At 44.7% G+C, this 21,257-nt stretch overlaps 1 protein-coding gene across 4 annotated transcripts in view; it reads left to right on the top strand.

Moving 5' to 3' along the window:
• CTNNA2 (catenin alpha 2) overlaps positions 1-21,257 on the top strand; it is a 944,841-nt gene that overhangs the window by 732,141 nt on the left and 191,443 nt on the right. For all 4 annotated transcript variants that reach the window (XM_032474170.1, XM_032474172.1, XM_032474171.1 and 1 more), the window contains one exon: positions 2,149-2,301. In XM_032474170.1, the coding sequence (XP_032330061.1) occupies positions 2,149-2,301 (153 nt within the window). The remainder of the gene's footprint in view (positions 1-2,148; positions 2,302-21,257) is intronic.

Raw genomic sequence — 21,257 nt, 5'->3', positions numbered from 1 at the left:
GTTGTTTGTTGGAGTCGCCTAGGCACTGGATGAAAATGCAGATTCTGATTGAAACGGAGGGCTGGGATGGGGCCCGGGGTTTGCTTTTCTAGCAAGCTCCCAGAAAACGATAGAGAGGCTGGCCTGTGGTCCACCTTTGAAGTAGGAAGGATGCAGAGGAGGAAAGCAGCCTGAAAGAAGGCAAAATTCGTGGGAAAAAAGAAGAAGTCTGTTTCAACGTGTTTTAGTTAGGTTAGGGCAGACCGACAGCTATAACTAATAAGCTTCAAGGTGTGCAATAGCGCCAACAAACTAGAATTGTATGTTTTTAATTGCAGTATAGTCAGTTTACAATGTGTCGGTTTCTGGGGTACAGCATTGTGTTTCAGTCATGCATACATGTATTCGTTTTCGTATTCTTTTTCATTATAGGTGACTATGAGATATTGAATATAGTTCCCTGTGCTACACAGAAGAAACTTATTGTTTATCTATTTTATATATACTACTAATATTTGCAAATCTTGAACTCCCAATTTATTCCTTCCCACCCCCTTTCCTCTCAGTAACTATAAGATTATATAACAATATCTGTGATTCTGTTTCTGTTTTGTAGATAAGTTCATTAGTGTCTTTTTTCTTTTTTTAGATTCTATATATGAGTGATAGCATATGGTATTTTTCTTTCTCTTTCTGGCTTACTTCACTTAGAATGATGATCTCTAGGTCTATCCATGTTACTTCAGATGGCATTATTTTATTCTTTTTTATGGCTGAGTAGTATTCCATTGTATAAATATACCACAGCTTCTTTATTCAGTTCTCTGTCATTGGAGATTTAAGTTGTTTCCACGTCTTGATTACTGTATATAGTGCAGGCAAGTGATTTAACTTTTCCAACTCCCATTTTCTTCATTTGGAAAACTGAGATGAGAAGCCTCCCTGTCTTGCAGTGTGGTTGTGGGGATTAAGTGACATAATATGTAAAGATCTTGGTGGATCTTAGCTATCTATCACATCGTATAGATGCAGAATATATGTACTCACCCATAAAAATAGTATTCCTGCAAAGACATTTAACACACCTGGCTAAAGAATAACTAATTAAGGTAAATTTTCCATAGGCTTTGTTATATTTTATATGGTGAAATGTCCAACTGAGCCCAGATTGAAGCCAAACGAAGTTACATCTACACATGTGCACGCCTTATGGTAACTAGTGCAAAAAGGAACTGAGATTTGTGCAAAGTTCTCCTTCCTCTGACCAACGATAAATGTGTATGTATCACCCTATCAAACCTTTGGCCTGAGCACTCCTGAATGGGAATATTTGTTTGGAAAATATGCACATTGTTCATCATTTTCTCTTGTGTTTGTCTGTGTTGGGCGTGTGTTCTCCCTGTGTACGTTCTGACAATTATGAGCGAAGCAGCACTAAGGTGACTGTTGGGTGCAGTTTCGTTTCCTTTTCCTGCCGCTGCCCTGCTTCCCACTTGAATAGTGTAGGGACAATGTGTCATTATGCATTGTTAGAGGTTTGAGTGCGTTTATTCCTACTTACCTTGAAGAACAAGCCTCAGGACTTCCTTCTGGAGCGCAGCAACTGTATCATCGCATCACCTGGGCGGACACATTTTTGAGACTGTTAGCTGTTTATGTTTCCACCTCCATCAGGTACAAATAATGTTTCTAGAAAGGGCAGGAGACTGCACAGCAGCAAGTTCTGCATCTCAAGTTCTCCCCACCTGCTGACTGACGTCTAGATTTCTCCTTTTTTTTTTTTTTTAAGAGCTTGAGTTCTTGAAGTGAATCACAATCTGAAACCCAAAGGGAGACATCTGGGCCACTGAAGGATGAGAGCAGACCTTTGCTGAGGAGAGCCTATCACGTGTTGAACTGTAGGCCATATGTGTCACTTTTCAAGTCGGCATATAACACAGTTAACTCAGAACCATCCATCAAGCATATCTCTTTGTCTTCCTTTGATACGATAAGCAGCGGGAAAATTAATAAGAGAGTTTGAACATTATGTCTGTGGATAATGAGAGCTGGAGTTTTAGGAGAACTCTTCCCAGATTTAATTCACATTGCTAAATGAGAAGTACGCTCCAATAGAAAATTCCTCTCTTCCTTAATTGTGTGTGTTCTTTTTTTTTTTTTTTTCCGTAGCTTCGGAAAGCAGTGATGGATCACATATCTGACTCTTTCTTGGAAACCAACGTCCCTTTGCTAGTTCTCATTGAGGCTGCAAAGAGTGGGAATGAGAAGGAAGTGAAGGAATATGCCCAGGTTTTCCGGGAGCACGCCAACAAGCTGGTGGAGGTAAGTCAGGAGGAGCCCGAGGCTAGAATTGACCAGTGGGTTCAATCTCTACCTGTGGCTCCTGGAATTTCAACAGATCACCCTTCTGTGGTCTTCCTGGATCTTCCTTTTGTCTTCTGATGACTCCACCCCTTGCTAAGGAAACAGGTGATCAGTAATTTCTCCTCTCTCCATCTCATGACTCTAAACGTGTTCTGAAACGTGTCTGCTAATTTTCCTGAACAATATGCAGAGGCTGAAACAGGACCCAGAGAAGGGCCACCCCAGAGTGCTGAAGACCAGCTTTGATTCGGGGGAGTAGAATTTAATCTGCTAAATGGAGATTTCAACGCTGTTCCCTTTTCTTCCCCCACATCCCCGTCTCCATTCCACCTACCTAAACCTGCTTTAGCCGGCCGCATGATGAACCGGGGGAAAAACCAACCCCATCTCCCTCACAGAGATGTGTGCTCTGCAGGTGCAGGATCCCAGGGCGGCGGTAGGAGGGCAAGTTCAGGGTCCTTCGTATGTACTGTGTGTTAGGGGCTCTGTGGGAGTTGCTTTATAAATGCAACATTGTGCTGTGTAATTTTGAGAAAAATACTGTTCATGGAAAACAAAATAATGAAATGATAACCAGACTGCCTGAATCTAGGCGTTGCAAGCCAACAGCTTGGCGCAAGTTGGATTGAGTTATGTGGGGCTAAGTCGAAAATAGAGATGTTGAACAGGCAACGTGTGCTGGAGAAAAAAAGTCCAGGAGGGCACTGATCCAGGCAAATTTAGGGAGTGGTTACCAGGGAGAGGTTAAAACTTTTGCATAACTTCGAAACAACCACAAAAACAGTGACAAAACTCTGGTATACCCCCACTTCCACTGAACATAAAGTTACTCAAAACTACAGACAACTTAAAAGCAAGCTAAACATGAAAAGAGTTACTTTTTGGTTTTCTTTGGAAGGCAGAGTTAAATTCTGAACAAGTTCACCAGATGAGAAATGCTCTGCATTTTTCTTGCAGCAAGCAAGGGGGTTGTGCTCCAGTTTAACTGTGCCCTAAGCACCTGCTCGGTTTGCGCTTTGGTGAATCTGCCAGTGCTGTTGCCAGCAGGAAGTCCTCCATGAAGCCCAGAGGAGGCCCCTGGTCCTCGGGGCCACAGGCTGAGCCATCATGCCTGACAGCAGTCAGCAACTTGACCGCGCAAAAGCTGCGGCTACCGTAACAAAACCCCCAAACTTCCTACTGTAGCCCCAGCGTCTTGAGATGACACCAGACTAGAACTAAAAACTAGGGCAGTCTTTCTGGCTGTGTCCCCACGTACAGGGCAAGGACCCCATCACCCCTCACGTTCCATCTGCATATTCCTAGAGTCTCTCTGGCCACTGAGGAATCCACAGTCTTTCTAGGGCTGGCCTTGGGTGTCCTGGCCACGTCCATGTTTTCAGAAAGAGCAGGTGAGTAAGGAGCAGGGGCCTGGGGGCGCGGGGAGGAAGTGGAGGGAAAGGAAGAAGGCCGAATGAGTGCTCCAAAAGTTTTAAATATTCGTATGTGATAAAATGATAGTATTCACATACAGATACATCATCTCATTTATGTAATCATAGTATTTATAATCGCAGAATTTATAGAAAATGTTAATTAATGGTGTGTTGTAGGTATTAAGGACAAAGAAAGGGGCATGAGTTTATTTTTAAATTGAAGCAGAGTCAGTTTGCAATGTTGTGCCGATTTCTGGTGTACACCGTCACGTTTCAGTCATATGTACACACATGTATTCGTTTTCATATTCTTTTTCATTATAGGTTATTGCAAGATACTGAATGTAGCTCCCTGTGCTATATAGAAGAAACTTGTATGTCTATTTTTTAACTATTTTGTTGGAGTCTAGTCAGTGTACAATGCTGTGTCAGTTTCTGCTGTGCAGAGCAGTGCTTCAGTCACACACATGCATACATTCATTGTCATATTCTGGGACATGAGTTTAAAGTTGTGTGATAAACACCTCCTACTTTGAATCCTGTCAGTGTCTGTCTGCCATTCTGTGTGCAGCCTCATTGGCAGATAATATATGAAGTTCAAGCTTGATGCCCTGTGTAGAGGTGAGGCCAGGGCCAAGCAGCCCTCTGGTCTAGTCTTTCCCCCCCCTCCTGTGACAGACCCGGGACACACCCAGAACTTCCCTTCAGCCCATCTGTAGGTCTAACGTAGGGGAATCCAGCCACTCCGGGTGATCCTTGACCCTCAGCTTGTGCCAGAAGCAGATGTTCAGGTCATTCAGACCCCTTCATTGTTCCTTTTTCTTACCCTGCATGGTCACTGCAGCATTTTAGAATGTCTTTTTGTTTTAATAATTTTTTGAGGGGGAGGTAACTTTTTTAGAGGGAGGTACTGGGGCCTCATGCATGCTAAGCATGCGCTCTACCCCTTGAGCTACACCCTCGCCCTAAAATGTCTTGGTGCCCAGGAAGCGTAGGGTCTAAATTGCGCTCTGGCCTCTATTTGATGACAAGTGACCTGGAATCGAAACCATTTCTGCAGCCTGTGTACTTCAAACAAGTGCTTGACTGCTGGGGCATCCCTGTAAGAAAGCTCGTGCCCTGGGCTGAGAGTCACCCTTTTTTCAATTTGAAGTTGTCATGTTGGACGTGGGCACTTTTCTGAGCCTTAGTTTCTGTGTCTATAATATGAAAACTTTGGTTGATATCTTGATTTTATATCCATTGACCTTGATACATTCACTTGCTAATGCCAAATTTTGACTCTATCCTTTGGGATTTTCTGCATACACAGTCATGCTGTCTGCAAATTATGACAGTTGTATTTCGTCTTTTCCAGTCCTTACGTCTTGTTTTTGCCTCGCTTTATTGCACGAGTCAGACCTTCAGTTCAATATTGTGGTGGTAGATATTTTTGTTATTTCCATATCTCAGCGAGAAAATTTAAATATTTTGCCACTAATTGTACTGTTGGTTCTACACCTCTGGCAGATACTCTGATGAGATTAATTTAGTCCTCTTCTATTACTCCTTCACTAAGATTTTTAGAAATCATGAATAAATGTAGAATTGTATCAACGTTTTCTGCACATTTTGGGACAAATGTATGATTTTTGTCTCCTTTATTCTCCTTCAGAGGCATCAAAATTATGCTTTCCCTCAAAAAACAAATAGGAAAATTTTCCTTCTATTTTTCTGGGAGTGAATGAATGTGTAAAGACGGACATCATGTAATTTTTAAATATTTGGAGAAATTCACTGATGCAGCAATCTGAGCCTTTTTTTTTTGAGGAAGGGTTTAAACATTACAGATTAAATTTTTTATTTTAAGCATAAGACTGTTTAAATTTTTGATTTCGTTTTGGGTCAGCTTTGGCAAATTGTTTTCTGGGAATTGGTTATTATCATTTAAGGTTTCTGTCATTAAGTTCAAGGTTTTTGTCATAAAATTGCCCATGTCTTTTTATCATTTTTTTTTTTTACGTGTGAGGGTCTGCACTGCAATTCCTTTCTATTTTTTCTCCGATCCCTCATGTGGCTAGTTGGCGTCTTCTTTCTTTTTTCAAGACTAGTTTTATAAGAGGTTTATCAATGTCATCATCCTCCCTAACTATATTCAGTTTCTTGTAGTAACTTACGGGGAAAAAGAATATGAAAATGAATATATGTATGTTCATGGATGACTGAAGCCTTGTCCTGTAGACCAGAAGTTGACACGTTGTAAACTGACGATACTTCAGTTAAAAATATATATAAATAAATAAATTGAAAAATATCTTCTCTAGAACAGATTTCAGCCTCATAGGGTTTGTTCTTTTATTTGGATATTTCTTTTTCCGCCCCTGCTTTCTTCTGGTATAACTTACTGTTCTTTTTCTAACTTTTTGAAATGAATAATCACATCAATGAATTTTAGCCTTTCTTATTTTAGGAATATATGTACTTAAGGCTATAAATTTTCCCCTATGCTCATGTCTGGTTATTTTCCACTGACCTAATTTTTAGCTCACTCATCCTGTCTCCATCTGTGTCCAATATGCTTGAGACTGATCTATTGCGTTCAATTTTTTAGAAAGTATTTCTAGTTGATTCTTTTTTTAATGATTGATTCCAGTATAATGCGTTATCAGATCATGTCCTTTTAAGAACTATTATTAATCAGAGTTATTTTAAAAACCCACGTCAAAGAACTCCAGTATTTTGGATCAGTTTTGCTTCTGTTTTGTGGCTGCCCCGCAGAGGGCAGCTTTTCCCTGCCCCCCCCCCCCCCCGCAAAATCGGCTTGGATTTCAAGACTGACGATGCAGCAGCCACCTCCAAGAGGGTACGAGCAGCTTTATCACCCACGTAATGGGACCTTCCTGGGAGGGCAGAGCAGGAGCCCAAGCCCGCACAGTGGCTTCAGCAGAGAGAAGTGGTCTTGGTTTGATGCTCAGGATGTCCATGTCGGGGCTGGGGTTGGAATGGCTCAAACTTCCCTACTGGCACCAAAACAAAACAGACAAAACTCAAAAGGTGGGCTTTATTATCAGTTTACCCAGTTCTGGAGCAAGAGGGAAAGGGGGAGGAGTGGGGCTTAAATGCGGCCAGACATTCAAAGTGGGGTAAGACTCTCGTGTTTGACTGACGGCTGGACTGTGCCGTGTGTCCTTTCATTGCATTTGTACCTGTTTAAGGCAGTGACTTTAAAGCCCTATGAGACTTTCAAAATGCAGACTGTATTGGGGGTCTGTTTTTATTTAATTTAATCTTGACAATTTATTTTCGTTATGTCGGGTAATTTTTGATTGAACAGCAAGCATTTGTAGGGAAAAATCTACAGGGTCTGTGTCTTGGTCTATTCAGGCTGCAGTAGCAAATACCACAAAATGGATGGCCCATGAACAACAGAAATCTATTTCTCCCACTTCTGGAGGCTGGGAGATCCAAGGTCAGAGTTTCAGGACAGGTGCGTTCTGGTGAAGGCCCTCTTCCTGGTTCACAGCTGACACCGTCTTGCGGTGTTCTCGCATGGTGGAAGGGGAGAGAGAGCTCTGTGAGGTCTCTTTTATAAGAACGTTAATCCCATCATAAGGACTCCACTGTCATGACCTAAGAAGCTCTCAAGGCGTCACCTCCTGATGCCCTCCCTTTGGGCGTTAGGATTTCAGTGTATGAATTTGTGGAGGAGGCATAAGCATTCAGACCAGAGGAGTCTGGGTGATGATTCTTCACTCCAGGGAGACTTCATCCTGTCCTCTGCGGGGCAGCAGCGGCAAGCCATCTCAATCCAATCAAAGACTTGAGGCTCGTCTGTAGTCTTTCTAAGGTATAGTCTACCTTTCCTTTACCCTGGTCCTATGAGATTGTCTCCCCGAGTACCAACAGCGGGTCGCCTGTGTTATTTAGAATCTCACTTTATTTATGAAGCATTGACTCCAAGTTTTGTTTTCCCATCATCATGAGATGGGTGTAAACTTTGATTTTTTTACGCCTTCAATTTGCTTCTTGACTGTTGCTGTTTGTAACGTCATAGACAAAAACTGTGGGAGGAAACTCATGATAAAATGCCAGTCTTTGTTTTGTGTTATTTTTTTTAATTGAAGTATAGTCAATTACAGTGTATCAATGTCTGGTGCATAGCACAATGTCCCAGCCTTGTGTATACATACATATATTTCTTTTCATATTTTTTTCCATTAAAGGTTATTATAAGATATTAAGCATAGTTCTCTGTGCTATACAAAAGAAACTTTTTTTAAAATCTATTTTTATATATAGTGGCTAACATTTGTAAATGTCAAACTCCCAAATTTATCCCCTCCCACCGCCTTTCCCCAGTAACCATGATTGTTTACTAAGTCTGGGAGTCTGTTTCTATTTTGTAGGTGAGTTCATAGTGTCCTTTTTTTTTTTTTTTAAGATTCCACGTATGAGTGATATCATATGGTATTTTTCTTTCTTTTTCTGGCTTACTTCACTTAGAATGATGATCTCTTTGTCTATCCATGCTGCTGCAAATGGTATTTTATTTTTTATGGCTGAGTAGTATTCCACTGTATAAATATACCACAACTTCTTTATCCAGTCCTCTGTCGATGGACATTTAGGTTGCTTCCATGTCTTGGCTGTTGTAAGTAGTGCTGCTATGAACATTGGGTGCATGTATCTTTTTGAATTAGCGTTCCCTCCAGATATATGCTCATGAGTGGGACTGCTGGATCATATGTAAAATGCCAGTCTTTGAATCGCCCTTGTCTGTGGGACTTTAGTTCCAGGCTGCTTCTTTGGCTGTCCTGGACTCCAGTTCTTGCCTCCCCAGCCCTATGAGATTATTGGAGATGCTAAAGAATTACCGACCTCTCCTCAGTTACCTTCTATCTATCTATCAGTTACCTCAGTTATCTTCTATCAGTTTCTCTCTCCGCACTAAAAATTAGCCAATCCTGGAGAGGAAAAGTGAACTGCAGAAAGCTGGGCCTCCCTGAAGGAGCATCTTTTCCATCTAGTCCAAGTTTTGACTCCTTTGGTCGCTGTCCCACACTATCTAGCAAATTTTTATTCTGCATTTCTAGTTGCTCTCCAAAGGAAAGTGAGCCTCTTACTGGCTACTCCTTCGTGGCCGGAGGTGGAAATCTCCAAGAGAGCTGACGGAGAGAAGTTTGTGGGGTGGTTTTGATTGGTGTTGATACTTGTAGTCAGATTTCTTTATGCAGTGGAATACCATACCTCAGATAAACACATAATCAGTAAACCCAGTTTGGACTGCACTGAAATAATGAACGTGGTGCTCCGTCCGTCTCCAGCAGCTCCTTCACTTTCAATGTCCTCCTTTCGCCAAACACAGCCTCATGATCCTTCCAGGACACATCTGATCCCCAGTTGGGAACCTCTGGTGAATCTCTTAAGTTGCTATTAATGTAAATCATATAGGAATTACATATCAGGTAACTCTGAATGAAGAATGCATGAATACATGAAATTATCAATCTGTAAATCGATGATGGCAGTCCTCATCTTTCGACTATTGAGTTTCATGACAGTGCATTCAATCTTCCACCTATTTTTATGTTTTTTTCCCCTGTGTTTGGGTGCCGTTTTCTCCCATTTTCTCCCAGTTTGGTGTTTGCTCTTCAGAGATTAAAGTGATGAAGTGAATGGAGGTTGTCACCACCTATTATGTAATGTTATGGTTTTTAGAAACTCCTCAACAAGGAGAGATTTAGTGCAAATAAAATACTAGCAAAATATGAATAGGGAAAAAAATAATTTGGACTTTCAAAATTGCCTTAACAAGTGAAATTTGGACGGTTTTGCCTCCCCCCGCAAGGTTTGTAACATTTAACAGAGATGAGGTGAGTTTGTGCCAGAGTTTGTGGATTAAGGGGACATAACACGTCAGCAGTGATGCTATGTCAGCTGTAGTGTCAGCCGCTCTGGGAAGTATCACCAGTAAAACTGAATTTTTATTTTTTATTTTTATTCATTTTTTGTTTTTTGGGAGGAGGCCATTAGGTTTATTTATTCATTTAATTTTGTTTTAATGGAGGTCCTGGGGCTCGCGCCCAGGGGCTCGTCCATGCTAAGCACGCGCTCTACCACTGAGCGACACCCTCCCCCGAGAACTGAGTTTTTAAACGTTTTAGTCATTTTTCCTCATCTCCAGAATCCAGCTAAGTCATCCTCCCCGGAGGAGCTGAGGGCTTCCGGGCAGGGCGGCTCCGAGGGGGTGCTGAGCTGACCCGACGACACCTGTCGCACCTCACTTCCAAGCCTTTGGGAGAGATGGGATGCAAATTCTGGCAACTCAGCGCCAAAGTAACGTGGTCTGGGGGGTGGGGGGAGTGGATGGAAAGTGGGGGCACAGGATGCACTGAAGCAAAGAAAATAAAAGCCCATCTGGAAAATGAGGTGCAAAGTCGATCTAGCTGTGCTCAGAGCCTCCAGACTGGAACGTTTCTTCCATCGCTTTCCTCTCAGCCAGTCTGCCTGCTCTCCTGTCTGCTCCCCCGTCTCTCCCGTGGATGCTCTGTGTAAGCTGCGTGTTCTGCGTCTGGGGAAAGGCAGTGTCCTTCCTGCGGGCCTCTCCCATCTGCCTGGTCCTCCTTCATCCCTTCTGCCCCCAACAGCCAGCGTGAACTTCTGAAAAGGCAGATCAGATCCGGCGGTTTCCCTACCTGACACCGTGCAGACTCTTCCTCTGGTTCTCAGGTTGAAGACCCACATTTGAAGGGAGCCTGCAAGGCCTGCCCCTCCTGGCCCCCTCTTCAGCCTCCAGGCTCCCTTTCCGGCCCCTCCCGCTTCCTTTCAGGGCATCGGGCACTCGGGCCACCTTCCGTTTGTTGGATGGGACGGTCCCTCCACCCTGGGCGGGTGCCTCTGTTGTCCCTTTGCTGACAGACGCCACCCGACCCCCCGTCTCCTTTCTGATCGTTCAGCCTTCAGCTCAAACACCACGTCCCTCAGTGGGATCAGTTCCTTGTGTTTTTCACTCTTGTGGAACCCCATTTTTTTTTAAACAACAAATATTTAAAAACTCACAGGTTTTAAAAAAATCTCTTCTCCCAGCTTTATTGAGATATAATTTATATATTACACTGTACCTTTTTTTTTTTTGGTTCTTTTTTTCCTTCCTGTTTTAGTGAGATAAAATTGACTCCCAGCATGGCGTAAGTTTGATATACAGCGTAAGGGTTTGATACACATCCATCATGAAGTGATTATTATCGTAACTTAAGTGAACATCCATCATCTAATATAGATACGCAATTAGAAAAATAGAAAGACTAATTTTTTTCTTGTGATGAGAACCCCATTTACTTTCTTCTTTTTATTGAATATAGTTGCCTGTGCTGTACTGTAGAAACTTGTTGCTTATCTATTTTATATATAGCGGTTAGTATCTGCAAATCTCAAACTGCCAATTTATCCTTTTGCACCCCCATTACCCCCTGATAGCCATGAGGTTGTTTTCTGTGTCTGTGAGTCCTATTTCCATTTGGTTCCATAATGCACCACCGAGGAGGAGTTACAGATCCCAGAACTAAGGTGGAGAACGCCTGTTTCTACCGAGCAGAAAAACCTGGCTCCTTGGAGACTCCTGAGCAGTTGAACTAACTCCGTGAGGATGCTCCTGAGCTAATGCCTAACTCCGCAGTCATTTCTTCCTCCTCCTCCTCCTCCCGAGCAGGCAGTTGTCCTTATTCTTGGTGACAGAGGACTGAGAGAGGCAGCTGGTTCCGTCTGACAAACTGAGTTGTGTAACTGAGGCCATAACAGAGATGAGTGACACGAGGGAATCTCGGTTCTCTGCTCCGTCCTGTTGACTCGGCTCCTTCTGTAGCGGTGCCCCACGCCGCGTAGGAAGCTGCATCTGTTAGAAAATGCAAGGCTGGAAAGTCAGGGCCAGACCCTGAGGTCCAGAATCACTAACGCGATCATCCGTGAGGCACAGGCTGCCTTCGTCCCAGCCTTGGGTAACCGGCTTAGCTCAGTTGAGCCCTCCCCTTGCACAGAAGATGCGTTCAGCCACCCGCGTCGACTGGGTGGCTGCTGTGTGCTGACCGTTGCAGGCAGTGGAACCATGAACAAAACAAGGGCTTCTGCTCTCACGGGGCACACATTCGGTTGGGAAAGGTAAAGAGTGAGATAAAGGTGTAACATGCGACGTGGAACTGTGTGTTGTGGAGCAGGTAAAGCAGCTCCGGGGGCTGGCGAGTGACGAAGGGCATGTGCGGTCAGAAAGGCTTGTCTCTGAAGATGACCATGAAACAGGGACTGAAAGAAGTGAAGAACATTCCAGATTGTGGACCAGAAACGGCAAAGCCCCCCCACCCCCACCAAGGCAACCGTGGGCTTGGCCTGTTTGATAAAGAACAAAGAGGCCAGTGTGACTGCCGTTGAGAGGACACATTCCACGGACGGAACTGAGGGCTGGGCGTGAAGACCTTACGTTTTACTCAGATACCTGACTCCATGGAAGGCCTTGAGCAAAGGCACGGAGCGATGTGACTTCCATTTTTGAAAGAATCCGTCTGCAGCTCTACGGAAAATACACAGATGCGTGACAAAAATAGGATGTTGCAGTGGATGTTGCAGTGGTCCAGCAGGGGGCCGGTGCTCCGACTCGAGCAGGGGCAGCGGAGGCGGGAGGAGGTGGTTGGATCCGGGGCTGGCAAATTGGAGGTTAAGATGCGAGACAGAGAAGCCTGGGATGACTCTGCCCCGACCTGCTCAGGAGTGAAATCACTTGGAACTGTTAAAAAACACAGCCTTCCCTCTGAGACGGTTTCTTATCGGCTTTAGCTGTTTGGTGGGTGTGATCCTGGCCAACCCGACAGAGATGTCTTGGGTTGAAATAAACATAACAGAGCTTTGTCAGTTCCGGGGTCTTGATTGAAATCATGCACCAAAAAGAAAATCTAGAAAAGCTGCATCTGAAGCTTCATGGATGGAACTGGGTCTCCGGGCCTTTTAAAAAGTGCAAACTGAACGCTCTCCTCTTTTCCCCAGTGCTGCCCCCCTACCCCCACCCAATCCAGTTACGTGACCTGGAAATGAATTTTTGGAATTTCTCAAGTAACTGAGTCACCACAAGTCTGGACATCACAGTATTTCACGAAGAGCTATTTTGTTCGGGTCAAGCACATGTTAAACTTATGCTAAGTTTATTCCTATCCTTTAAGAAGTATATATTCTCATACCACCCCTCCCCAACCCCCTAATTCCTAAACTCTACCAAATTTTATAATTTTTCCTGTAACATACAATAAAGCATTCAGCGAAGTTCAAGGATTCACCTTCAGCTGTAAGTAACTATTTAACATGGCCTTCACTGTGAGGTCTTTATCACCTTTTAAAATGCTTCTGGCAACCTTATGAAGGAGCCACTATTTTTGACTCCATTTTACAGATGAGAAAACTGAGGTTTCAGGACGTTAAATACCTTGCCCAGTGTCACGCACATACAAAGAGGCTGAATGCACACACAGGCCCGGGTGTCCCCGACCGCGGAGACCACGCTGTCCGACGCTGTGGCACGCTGTCCCCAGGCTCTTGTCCTGGGTGCGCATGGTGCCTGGCGTCCGATCATTCGTGGAAGCATTTGGTACGGGGCCTGGCCCCACAGTAATTGCTCAAAAATGTTAGCGGTTTCTGTTGCTCCTATTGTACAGGTGTTGAGTTCCATGTCTCTCAAACCACATTTCAGAGAAGAGTGGTGCTGACAGCGCACATCCCTGGGAGCAGCTCGCATCGCGGCCGGAGAACCCCTGTGCCCCTAATGGAGCGGGTCATCCAGGCTGCTTTTTGGCACCGCTGTTGGGCATGAGCTAAACTCACTTGTTTCACGAAGCTTCATCTGCACAGTCTGCCTGGTTCGCAGCTGTTCCAATTTCTTTTTTAAATATTTTTTTGGGGTAATTAGGCTTATTTATTTTTTTGTCTTAATAGAGGCACTGGAGATGGAACCCAGGACCTTGCGCGTGCTCAGTACACACTCCCCCCCCCCCCAGAAACCCAGTTTCTAAATGCCATGGACTTTCGGGGCTGCTTGTAAACAGTGGATTCTAAGGCAATTAAATCCTTCATGTCAGAAGTCTGCTGTGCTACTTGAATTAACTGTGCACATAATGTAAAGACGTCCAGGTTGCAATTCGGTTTTTACAGCATAATCAATATGCCAAGTGCAGGGTCATATTATGAAAGCAATTATTTTTTTCAGGTGTGAGAAGGACTGACTATTAATTTCCATGATAACTTGCTTTGCTGGTGTCTGGAGGAAAACATACCCCAGCGTGACCTAGCCCCAAAATTCAGCCAGTGGGTGACTTACGCACGCTTATGAAGACACATCCAGGAAAGAGAGGGCGGTTAGCTCTGTTGCCCACACCTGAGCAGCAGAGGGGGCGCTCTGGGGCCACACGTAGCTCCCTCTGTACGCTCGGCAGTACGCTGTGCTTCACACATTTTCTCTTTTAATCCTCTTAACGAGTAAGTGCCTTAATCATCAGTATCAGAATTTTGCAGAATAAGGAACTGAGGCCCAAGGAAACTAAATGTAGCCTGACCCAAATCCGAGCTGATGGGTGAGTCTCCAAAGCTGAGAGAAAGAGTGGCGCTGTGTCCTGGAAAGACCGCAGGGCACCTGGGCTCCAGGCTTCATGCGTGGTGCTGCCAAATCAGGCTTTAGAGGTCACATCCGTGTGGTTTCTGCAGACAACACGATGTATTTGGTCTCTCCTTTGTTTTTTTTCTAACTAAATAATTCGTTTTACTGTCCCGTCAGCTGCATGAGGAGTGACTGTGCTCTGTGTGTTTTCTCCCGTGGTTTGTGTGTTCTGCGACTGGTGTGTGTACTTTGGCTCGGCAAACACACAAACTTTGCCATGTGGCATAACCTTACATTTGTCAGGTCGGAGCCCTTCAACGCAAAAAGGAAAAACTGAGCCCTGTGAAAAATGATGTTTGTTTAAGAGCAAGAAGGTTTTAATTGTCAAGGGAAAAAAAAAAAAAACCCTCTGATGCTCATGCGCTCAATCTTTGCTGGCTGTGTGGGTTTTATGTCAGAAAGCTCCCCAGCCAGCCTGAAGCCGTAGTTTGAGAGCGATCGTGTGTTGAGATACTGCTCTTTTGAACTAAAAACAAGTTTTCAGATGACCCTTGACTCTGGTAGCTTCAGAAGGGGTTAGAGTTGAACTTCACAGAGCCGCATGGCTGGCCTGAGGCTCGGTGGGTATGTACGTTCAACCCTTTCCTGAAAAAGCGAGTCTTTTGCTTTGGACCCGATGGGTCTTTTGTGCCCGATGACGAGGATCGCGTTGGCGGTGTAAGGATCTACCCGGTCACTGGGTGCCGTCCACTTCTGACATTCCGCAAGCTAAGGGCCTTGCTTGGCTTCAGACCCTAGGAGGAGCGAAGGCCCAAAAAATTGTCTCATTCTAGAACACATTTGTGCTTGAAGCTGGAACTTAGGGACCCCCAGAGGGGCAGGTCACTCCAATGGTCTCCTGGTGCCCTGGTGCCTCCCATGAAGAGGGAACGGAATCTTGGGGTCGAGTTGGTGGCGAAGCTGTTCCAGAACACAAAGTGACCAAAAATACAGGTTCCATCACTTTTTATCGTACGCCCCTGGCTTTCGCCTGTGATTGACCCAGTGTCGGAAAGACAAGTTTGATTGGCTCTTCATCACCTTGGTGATGACATACGTGGGAACCAAAGAGAGAAGAAACATCAGTCCTGCCGTAGAGAAAAGTCTACATGTTAGCTACATTGTTAACTGAGATCGTTTATAGATGACTCAAGAGCATCCACTTTCTTTCCTTTTTCTGCAAGCTCGCTCGTGCCTGCTGGTAAAGCCAACAGTTGCGCGTAGCTGCGGTGCGCGGGGTGGCCGGCGACATGGCCATCTTTAGCCCCAATCCCCCAAAAGCGTTCTCTGCCACTCAAAGCCACTCTATTATGGGTGAGGGTGGGGCTGCGTGGATCACACGTGTACATACATTCTTGGATCTAAACAGCAAAGATTTTCTCAATCATACATCAAATAAATTATGAGCGTCTTTAGAAAAACATTTGGTGTTTTAATCGACCTTTAATATAAAATCTAAGTAAAACCTGTAATACAAATGCACCTCCAAAAATTTCCCCATTTCCACTTCCAACCAGATTGCTGCCCTCAGCTGCTCCTATTTAGACGTATGGAGCTGCCACGGAGTGTGAATCTCACACATCCAAGGTGCCTGGGAGTTGAGTCAATGTTTCCACATAACGCCACTTGCCATCAAAATATCGTCACTTACTTGGAATGACGAGTTGTTATTCTTTTAGGCTAAAACAATAGGAGCCCATGACTTATCCTTCCTAAATCTTTTCTTGGAAGATTGAAAAAGATTTTTTTCCAAGTCTCTACAATACCCCAAGTGAATGATTCTCTTACCGAGTTTATGTGAAAGGATGCAAGACGTCACCTTCGCCACCGTCCTTCACCCACGCAGGCAGTTTTTCTTGGTTTTTTTCCCCTCCTTTTAGATTTTCTGAACGAGTGGTTTATAACGCATTTTAAAGCACAAAATGCTTTGATGGTGACGCCCCTAACGTGGAGACAAAAATGCATTTCCGGCTGCCTGTATGAGGAATGCTGCAGCACTTTTTCTGTAAAATGTCATGACAGGTTCTACACGGAGGCTGAAGCCTTGGAGGTTGTTAAAGGCAGTGGGGCAGCAGAGTTTCTTACAGATCAGTAGTTTTACAGACTAAAAATAGGCAGTGATTCGACCTATCCCAGCACAACACTCAGCTAAACAGGCTCTTTTGATCCCCATAATCAAGTATCTCAAAAAGTCAAGCCCTTTCAAGTAGGTGCCTTCAAGTATTTCTGTTACACAGAGCTTTAAAAAAACCCCACACATTTGCCATTTACACTCAGGTTGGTGTATTTTTCTTGGGACTGTTTTATAAATGGGACACCAGGCAGGTGTCTGTCCCCATCAGAGTACCTCTGCCGTCTTCATCTCACAGCCGTCTGGGGAAAAGGCTGAGGCGGACCTGCCCCTGCTCACTGTGGGGGGTGAACTGTTCTCACCCAGGTCAAGTCCAGACAGACAGCCAAAGCCTCCTTCAGTGGCGCGGTCAGGAGCCAAAGACGGGCCGTGTTCTTGCAGAGGAGGCTGGAGATGTATTTAGGAAGAGTGCGTGTGCTGTGACTCTGGTTGCCAAGGGAAGATCAGAAGTTCAGGGACAAAGAAAACTGGTGAGTTCATGTTGGAGGAAAGAGGTGTGGATGAAGAAGATTGCTAGCCATCTCCATAAAGAAAGGACGCTGTGGCCATCAAGTCATCCTCCCTGACGGTGAACGGAGGGAACTCAGGACGCTGACCAGCGGGCAGCCCGGCCTCTGCCGCCGCCCCCCGCCATGCCCCTGAGGGAACTCAGGGTGTGGAGGAACAGGACCCTGGCCCTGGACGGCTGGGTGCACATCAAAGGAGTGATTTCACTGAGACCAGACCTTTGCACCTTCCCACACACAGAAAAGCGCTGAATTCCTTACCCTGAGACGTCTGGTTTTCTTTAATTAGCAGTAATCTTTTGATGTTTTGACCACCTGGTCTTGGTGGCAAAAGCTCATCCATCCTGGCTTCTATCTCGCCCCTTGGGAGCAGCCTCTTAGAGCGATCGGAGATGCTGTGTCCTGGGCTGAATCCTCAGAAACTTTGCCGAATAAAACATGTCTCAACTTTGAGGTTGTACATTTTATTTCAGTTGACGGAGGGAGAAGGAAGGTCTGACAGACAGGCAGGGAAGCCTGGGAATCTGGTTGCCACTGCTGACGGCTCTACTCGTGTAGTTTTGATCCATAAGTTGGACCCTTGCTGTTTCTCTGCCCTTGAATTTTCCCCTGAGGACCACTTTCCCTTTTCATTGATTTTATAGGCTCTGTCTGACCCGTGTTCCCTCTCCCTGGGGTCCTCCTGTCACCACAAACCTTTCAGTCGGGCCCTCAGTGTAATTTGTAGGTTTCAGCGCCTTGTATGCCCACACATCCTGGTTATATTATGTTCATTATTTTCGCTGCTTGTTTTTGTTTTTTGGGGGGAAAAAATCTGACATCCAATAAGTTCTCTTTGTTAGATTTTTTTCCCCTGGAATTTGGAGGGTCACAATTGCTTTTCTCAGAATGAAAACAATTCATCCTCTGTCCCCGTTGCTTAACTCAAGTTTTGGAAGCAGGGCATTTTGCTCAAATACCACCGGTAAGTGGCGGCCTCAGAATTCTGAATAGTTTCTCACGGTCGCAAAGGACTGATGACATTTGTAGGCGTGATTTTCTTGCCCTGGAACGTCCAAGTATAAATCCACAAAGAGAGCCCTGAGGCGACTTCTCCTCCAGCCTTTCTTGGAGAACTTCAGCTCGGTGTGAAATGACTGTTTTCATCACAAGTGTTCCTGGAAGGACGCCGTTAAGCGAGGTTTTCGTTTTCCCATTGTTGCTTGTCCTTCCCTAGCTACAAGAACTGAAGTTACTAAGATAACAGTAAGTTCTTTTCTATAGTGGCTTTCAAAAGAGTCAGCTCTTGGTTTTGTTCAAAGAAATGTATGATGTTTGCAGAAATGTGATGCGTTGCCAGCTGTCACGGTGGCGTCGTGGAAGCTGTACTTATGATTGCTTACCACTCCTGAGCATCATGGTGGGCGATCAGGATGTTGAAAGAGCTGACCTCCTGTGCATTGAGTGAAACTTTGCACACGGGTAGAGATTATGAAGATCGAAGTATTTATTCCATAAAACACAACTGCCTTCTAACAGGGTTTTGCAGCCTCCTCACTACGGACGTTTCAGGCTCGTAAGTCTCTGTGGTGGGGGGCCGTCCTGTGCGCTGTGGGATGATCAGCAGCATCCTTGGATGGTCTCCATCAGATGCCAGTAGCACCCTGCCCTCAAGTTGTGACAACCAAAAATGGTACAGAAATCACCGGAGGCCCACCAGGGGAGAAACTGTCCCTCATTGAGACCACGTCTCTACAATCTTTAAGTAAAATAAATATAGATGTCATGAAATTTAAATTATGTGCATCCAGTCCCCGATACCTGGTTGGTTAATTTGTAACACACGTTATTTGATCTGAATAAAGTGACCAGATAACAGGGGAAATAGGAAAAGTTCTAGCTCTTTGTTGAAATTATCTCTGACATTGCTGCTACTCACAACTCACCAGTTTCTCTCCCCATAAGTGTTTGGTGGAAACCCTTTGTCCCCAGATGATCTCCTTAAGATCTTTAATGTTTCCTAAAATCTGACTGTCTACAGCATGTCTTAATATTCTGAAACTGCTTCCAGGAGGGGCATTTACTCACTGTTGCCCAAATAGAAATATTTAATTGGGATCTCTCACTGATTTCTTCTAAGGCAGCACTGAAATGAGGCAGCTCTGAAGAAGGAGGGCAGGAGCAGGTATTAGAGAAGAAGAAAGGCAGATAAGAAAAAGAGAATGTTGGAAAAGATGTGCACAGACAAGAGAATAAAGATGACAAAAGTCCATCCTCATTCACATCACCGATGAAATTCAGGACCAGTTATTAAATGAGACTGTGGGACAGACATCGCGCATCCTCATCAGATGCTTATTAGTTGAGAATTCATTTGAGGTTGGAATTCCCTGGATTGACCTGGTTGCGATCTACCTTTGTAGTCTGACTTTTCTATTAATTTCTTAAAAAGAAAAGGAAAAAAAAAAAAAACCCTCCAACTTTCATGGAGTTACCAGCTTTCCTTAGTGCCCGGGTATCATCTGAAACTTGCTTCCTCTGAGCCCTAACTCTGCCATGTGCTCAGCCGGAATGTCTTCCCCATTTCTTTGCCTAGTGATGTCTTGCATTATTTTTTTCACGAAAAGATAGGAAGAATGCAGGATAGTTTTCAAGCAGTTAAGAGGAGATACGTGCTGTGGATCTGGCACATAAGCCACGTTCAAGGTGAAGGCAGTGCACAGAGCCAGGAAGAGCACCGCCATCCCCAGGTCACGGTCGTGGGCCTTGGGCACACGCCACCCCCAGGGCACACGGGCACTGACTGCAGGAAGCACAAGACCTCACTGCTGTAGGCGCGGTCCCTGGACCAACAGCGTCTTCCTTACCTGGAAGCTCGTTGGAAATTCAGGATTTCAGGCTCACCCCTGAACTCAGTCTGCATTCTAACAGCATTCCCATGGTGAGTCCTTTGACCTGCAAGTTTCTGTAGCCATGGCATAAGGGACATTATTTTCCAGGCTGTGTTTCCATGAGATTCTCTCTGTTAAAAAAGGTAGGGGGAAGTTATAGGAGCATCAGAGACATATTTTGAAAGCTGCGTATAACATAGCTACTTTTTAGAGATCCACAGTGTCATGGACGCTGAGGAAGACACTTTGGAAATTCCAAATTATAGCATCAGGCCTTGGGGTTGGGGAGAGGCTTGACTCCCAGACATTTTATAATTCAGATTCGGTTACAGGAAGCAACCCAAGGAACCGACATGATGAAACTGATGTTTTGGGTGATTATTTTGAATCCAACGTATTGGATTTTAACGCTAAAATGTGGGTAAATTTTTCAAATGTCTTGACAGTCAGCTTGCTGAATACCATTAGCTTCCAAATTACCTTGTCAAAGGCAGTCCAGAAACGCATAATTACCAGTAAGTCAATGCTTATTTCCCACGTCTAATTGGTTATTTAGTTGGCAATTATTATTATTTTTTCTAGCCTTTATTCCAAATCGATTTGGAAAATCAGGACAACTTTATGTCCAATTAAAATGTGGGCAATTCTAAGGTAGCGGTGCTGTATTCATTTGGTAGGGCTGACGTAGCAAAGTACCAGATACTAGATGTCTTCAACAGCAGGCGCGTTCTCTCCCCACACTTCTGGGGGCTGGGAGTTCAAGACCCAGGTGTTGGCGGATCTGGTGTGTCCGGAGGCCGCTCTCCTTGGTCTGCAGATGGCTGCCTTCCCCTCGTGTCCTCACACGGTCTTCCTTCTGCGCGCACATCCCTGGCGTCTCCTTGTGTGTCCAGATTTCTTTTTCTTACAAGGACATCAGTCAGGTTGGATTAGGACCCATTCAGCCAATCCTATTTTGACTGCATCCTCTCTTCGAAGGCCCTAGCTCCAGAGAGTCTGAGGCTCTGGGGGTTAGGGCTTCAACACATGAGTTTAGGGGACACAATCCAGTTAATAAAAGATACTGATTGGTTTTCTTTGTGGGAAAGAAAGAAGGCAGAAATATTTACTTCTCTACGTCTGTTTTGAAGGCTTTATGTTTTAATTTTCTCGTTGTTCAAGCCAAGGATTGCCTACCTCAGAGATGGATTTCATAGTGTTCTCATTCATCCGGAGTTCTTTTCTCTCTGACGGGGATTTCTGCACCTTAAAAAATCATCCTCAGCCTTTGCAAGTGTGTTACACAGGGAAGCCTGACTGCCCAAGGAAGCTCCTCAGACTTACATCTGGCTCAGGCTGGGGCAGTCA

This window comes from Camelus ferus, chromosome 36, assembly GCF_009834535.1.
Source record: "Camelus ferus isolate YT-003-E chromosome 36, BCGSAC_Cfer_1.0, whole genome shotgun sequence".
Lineage (NCBI taxonomy): Eukaryota > Metazoa > Chordata > Mammalia > Artiodactyla > Camelidae > Camelus > Camelus ferus.
Note: the sequence above shows the minus strand (reverse complement) of the source record. Positions and strands in the feature narration are given on the sequence as shown.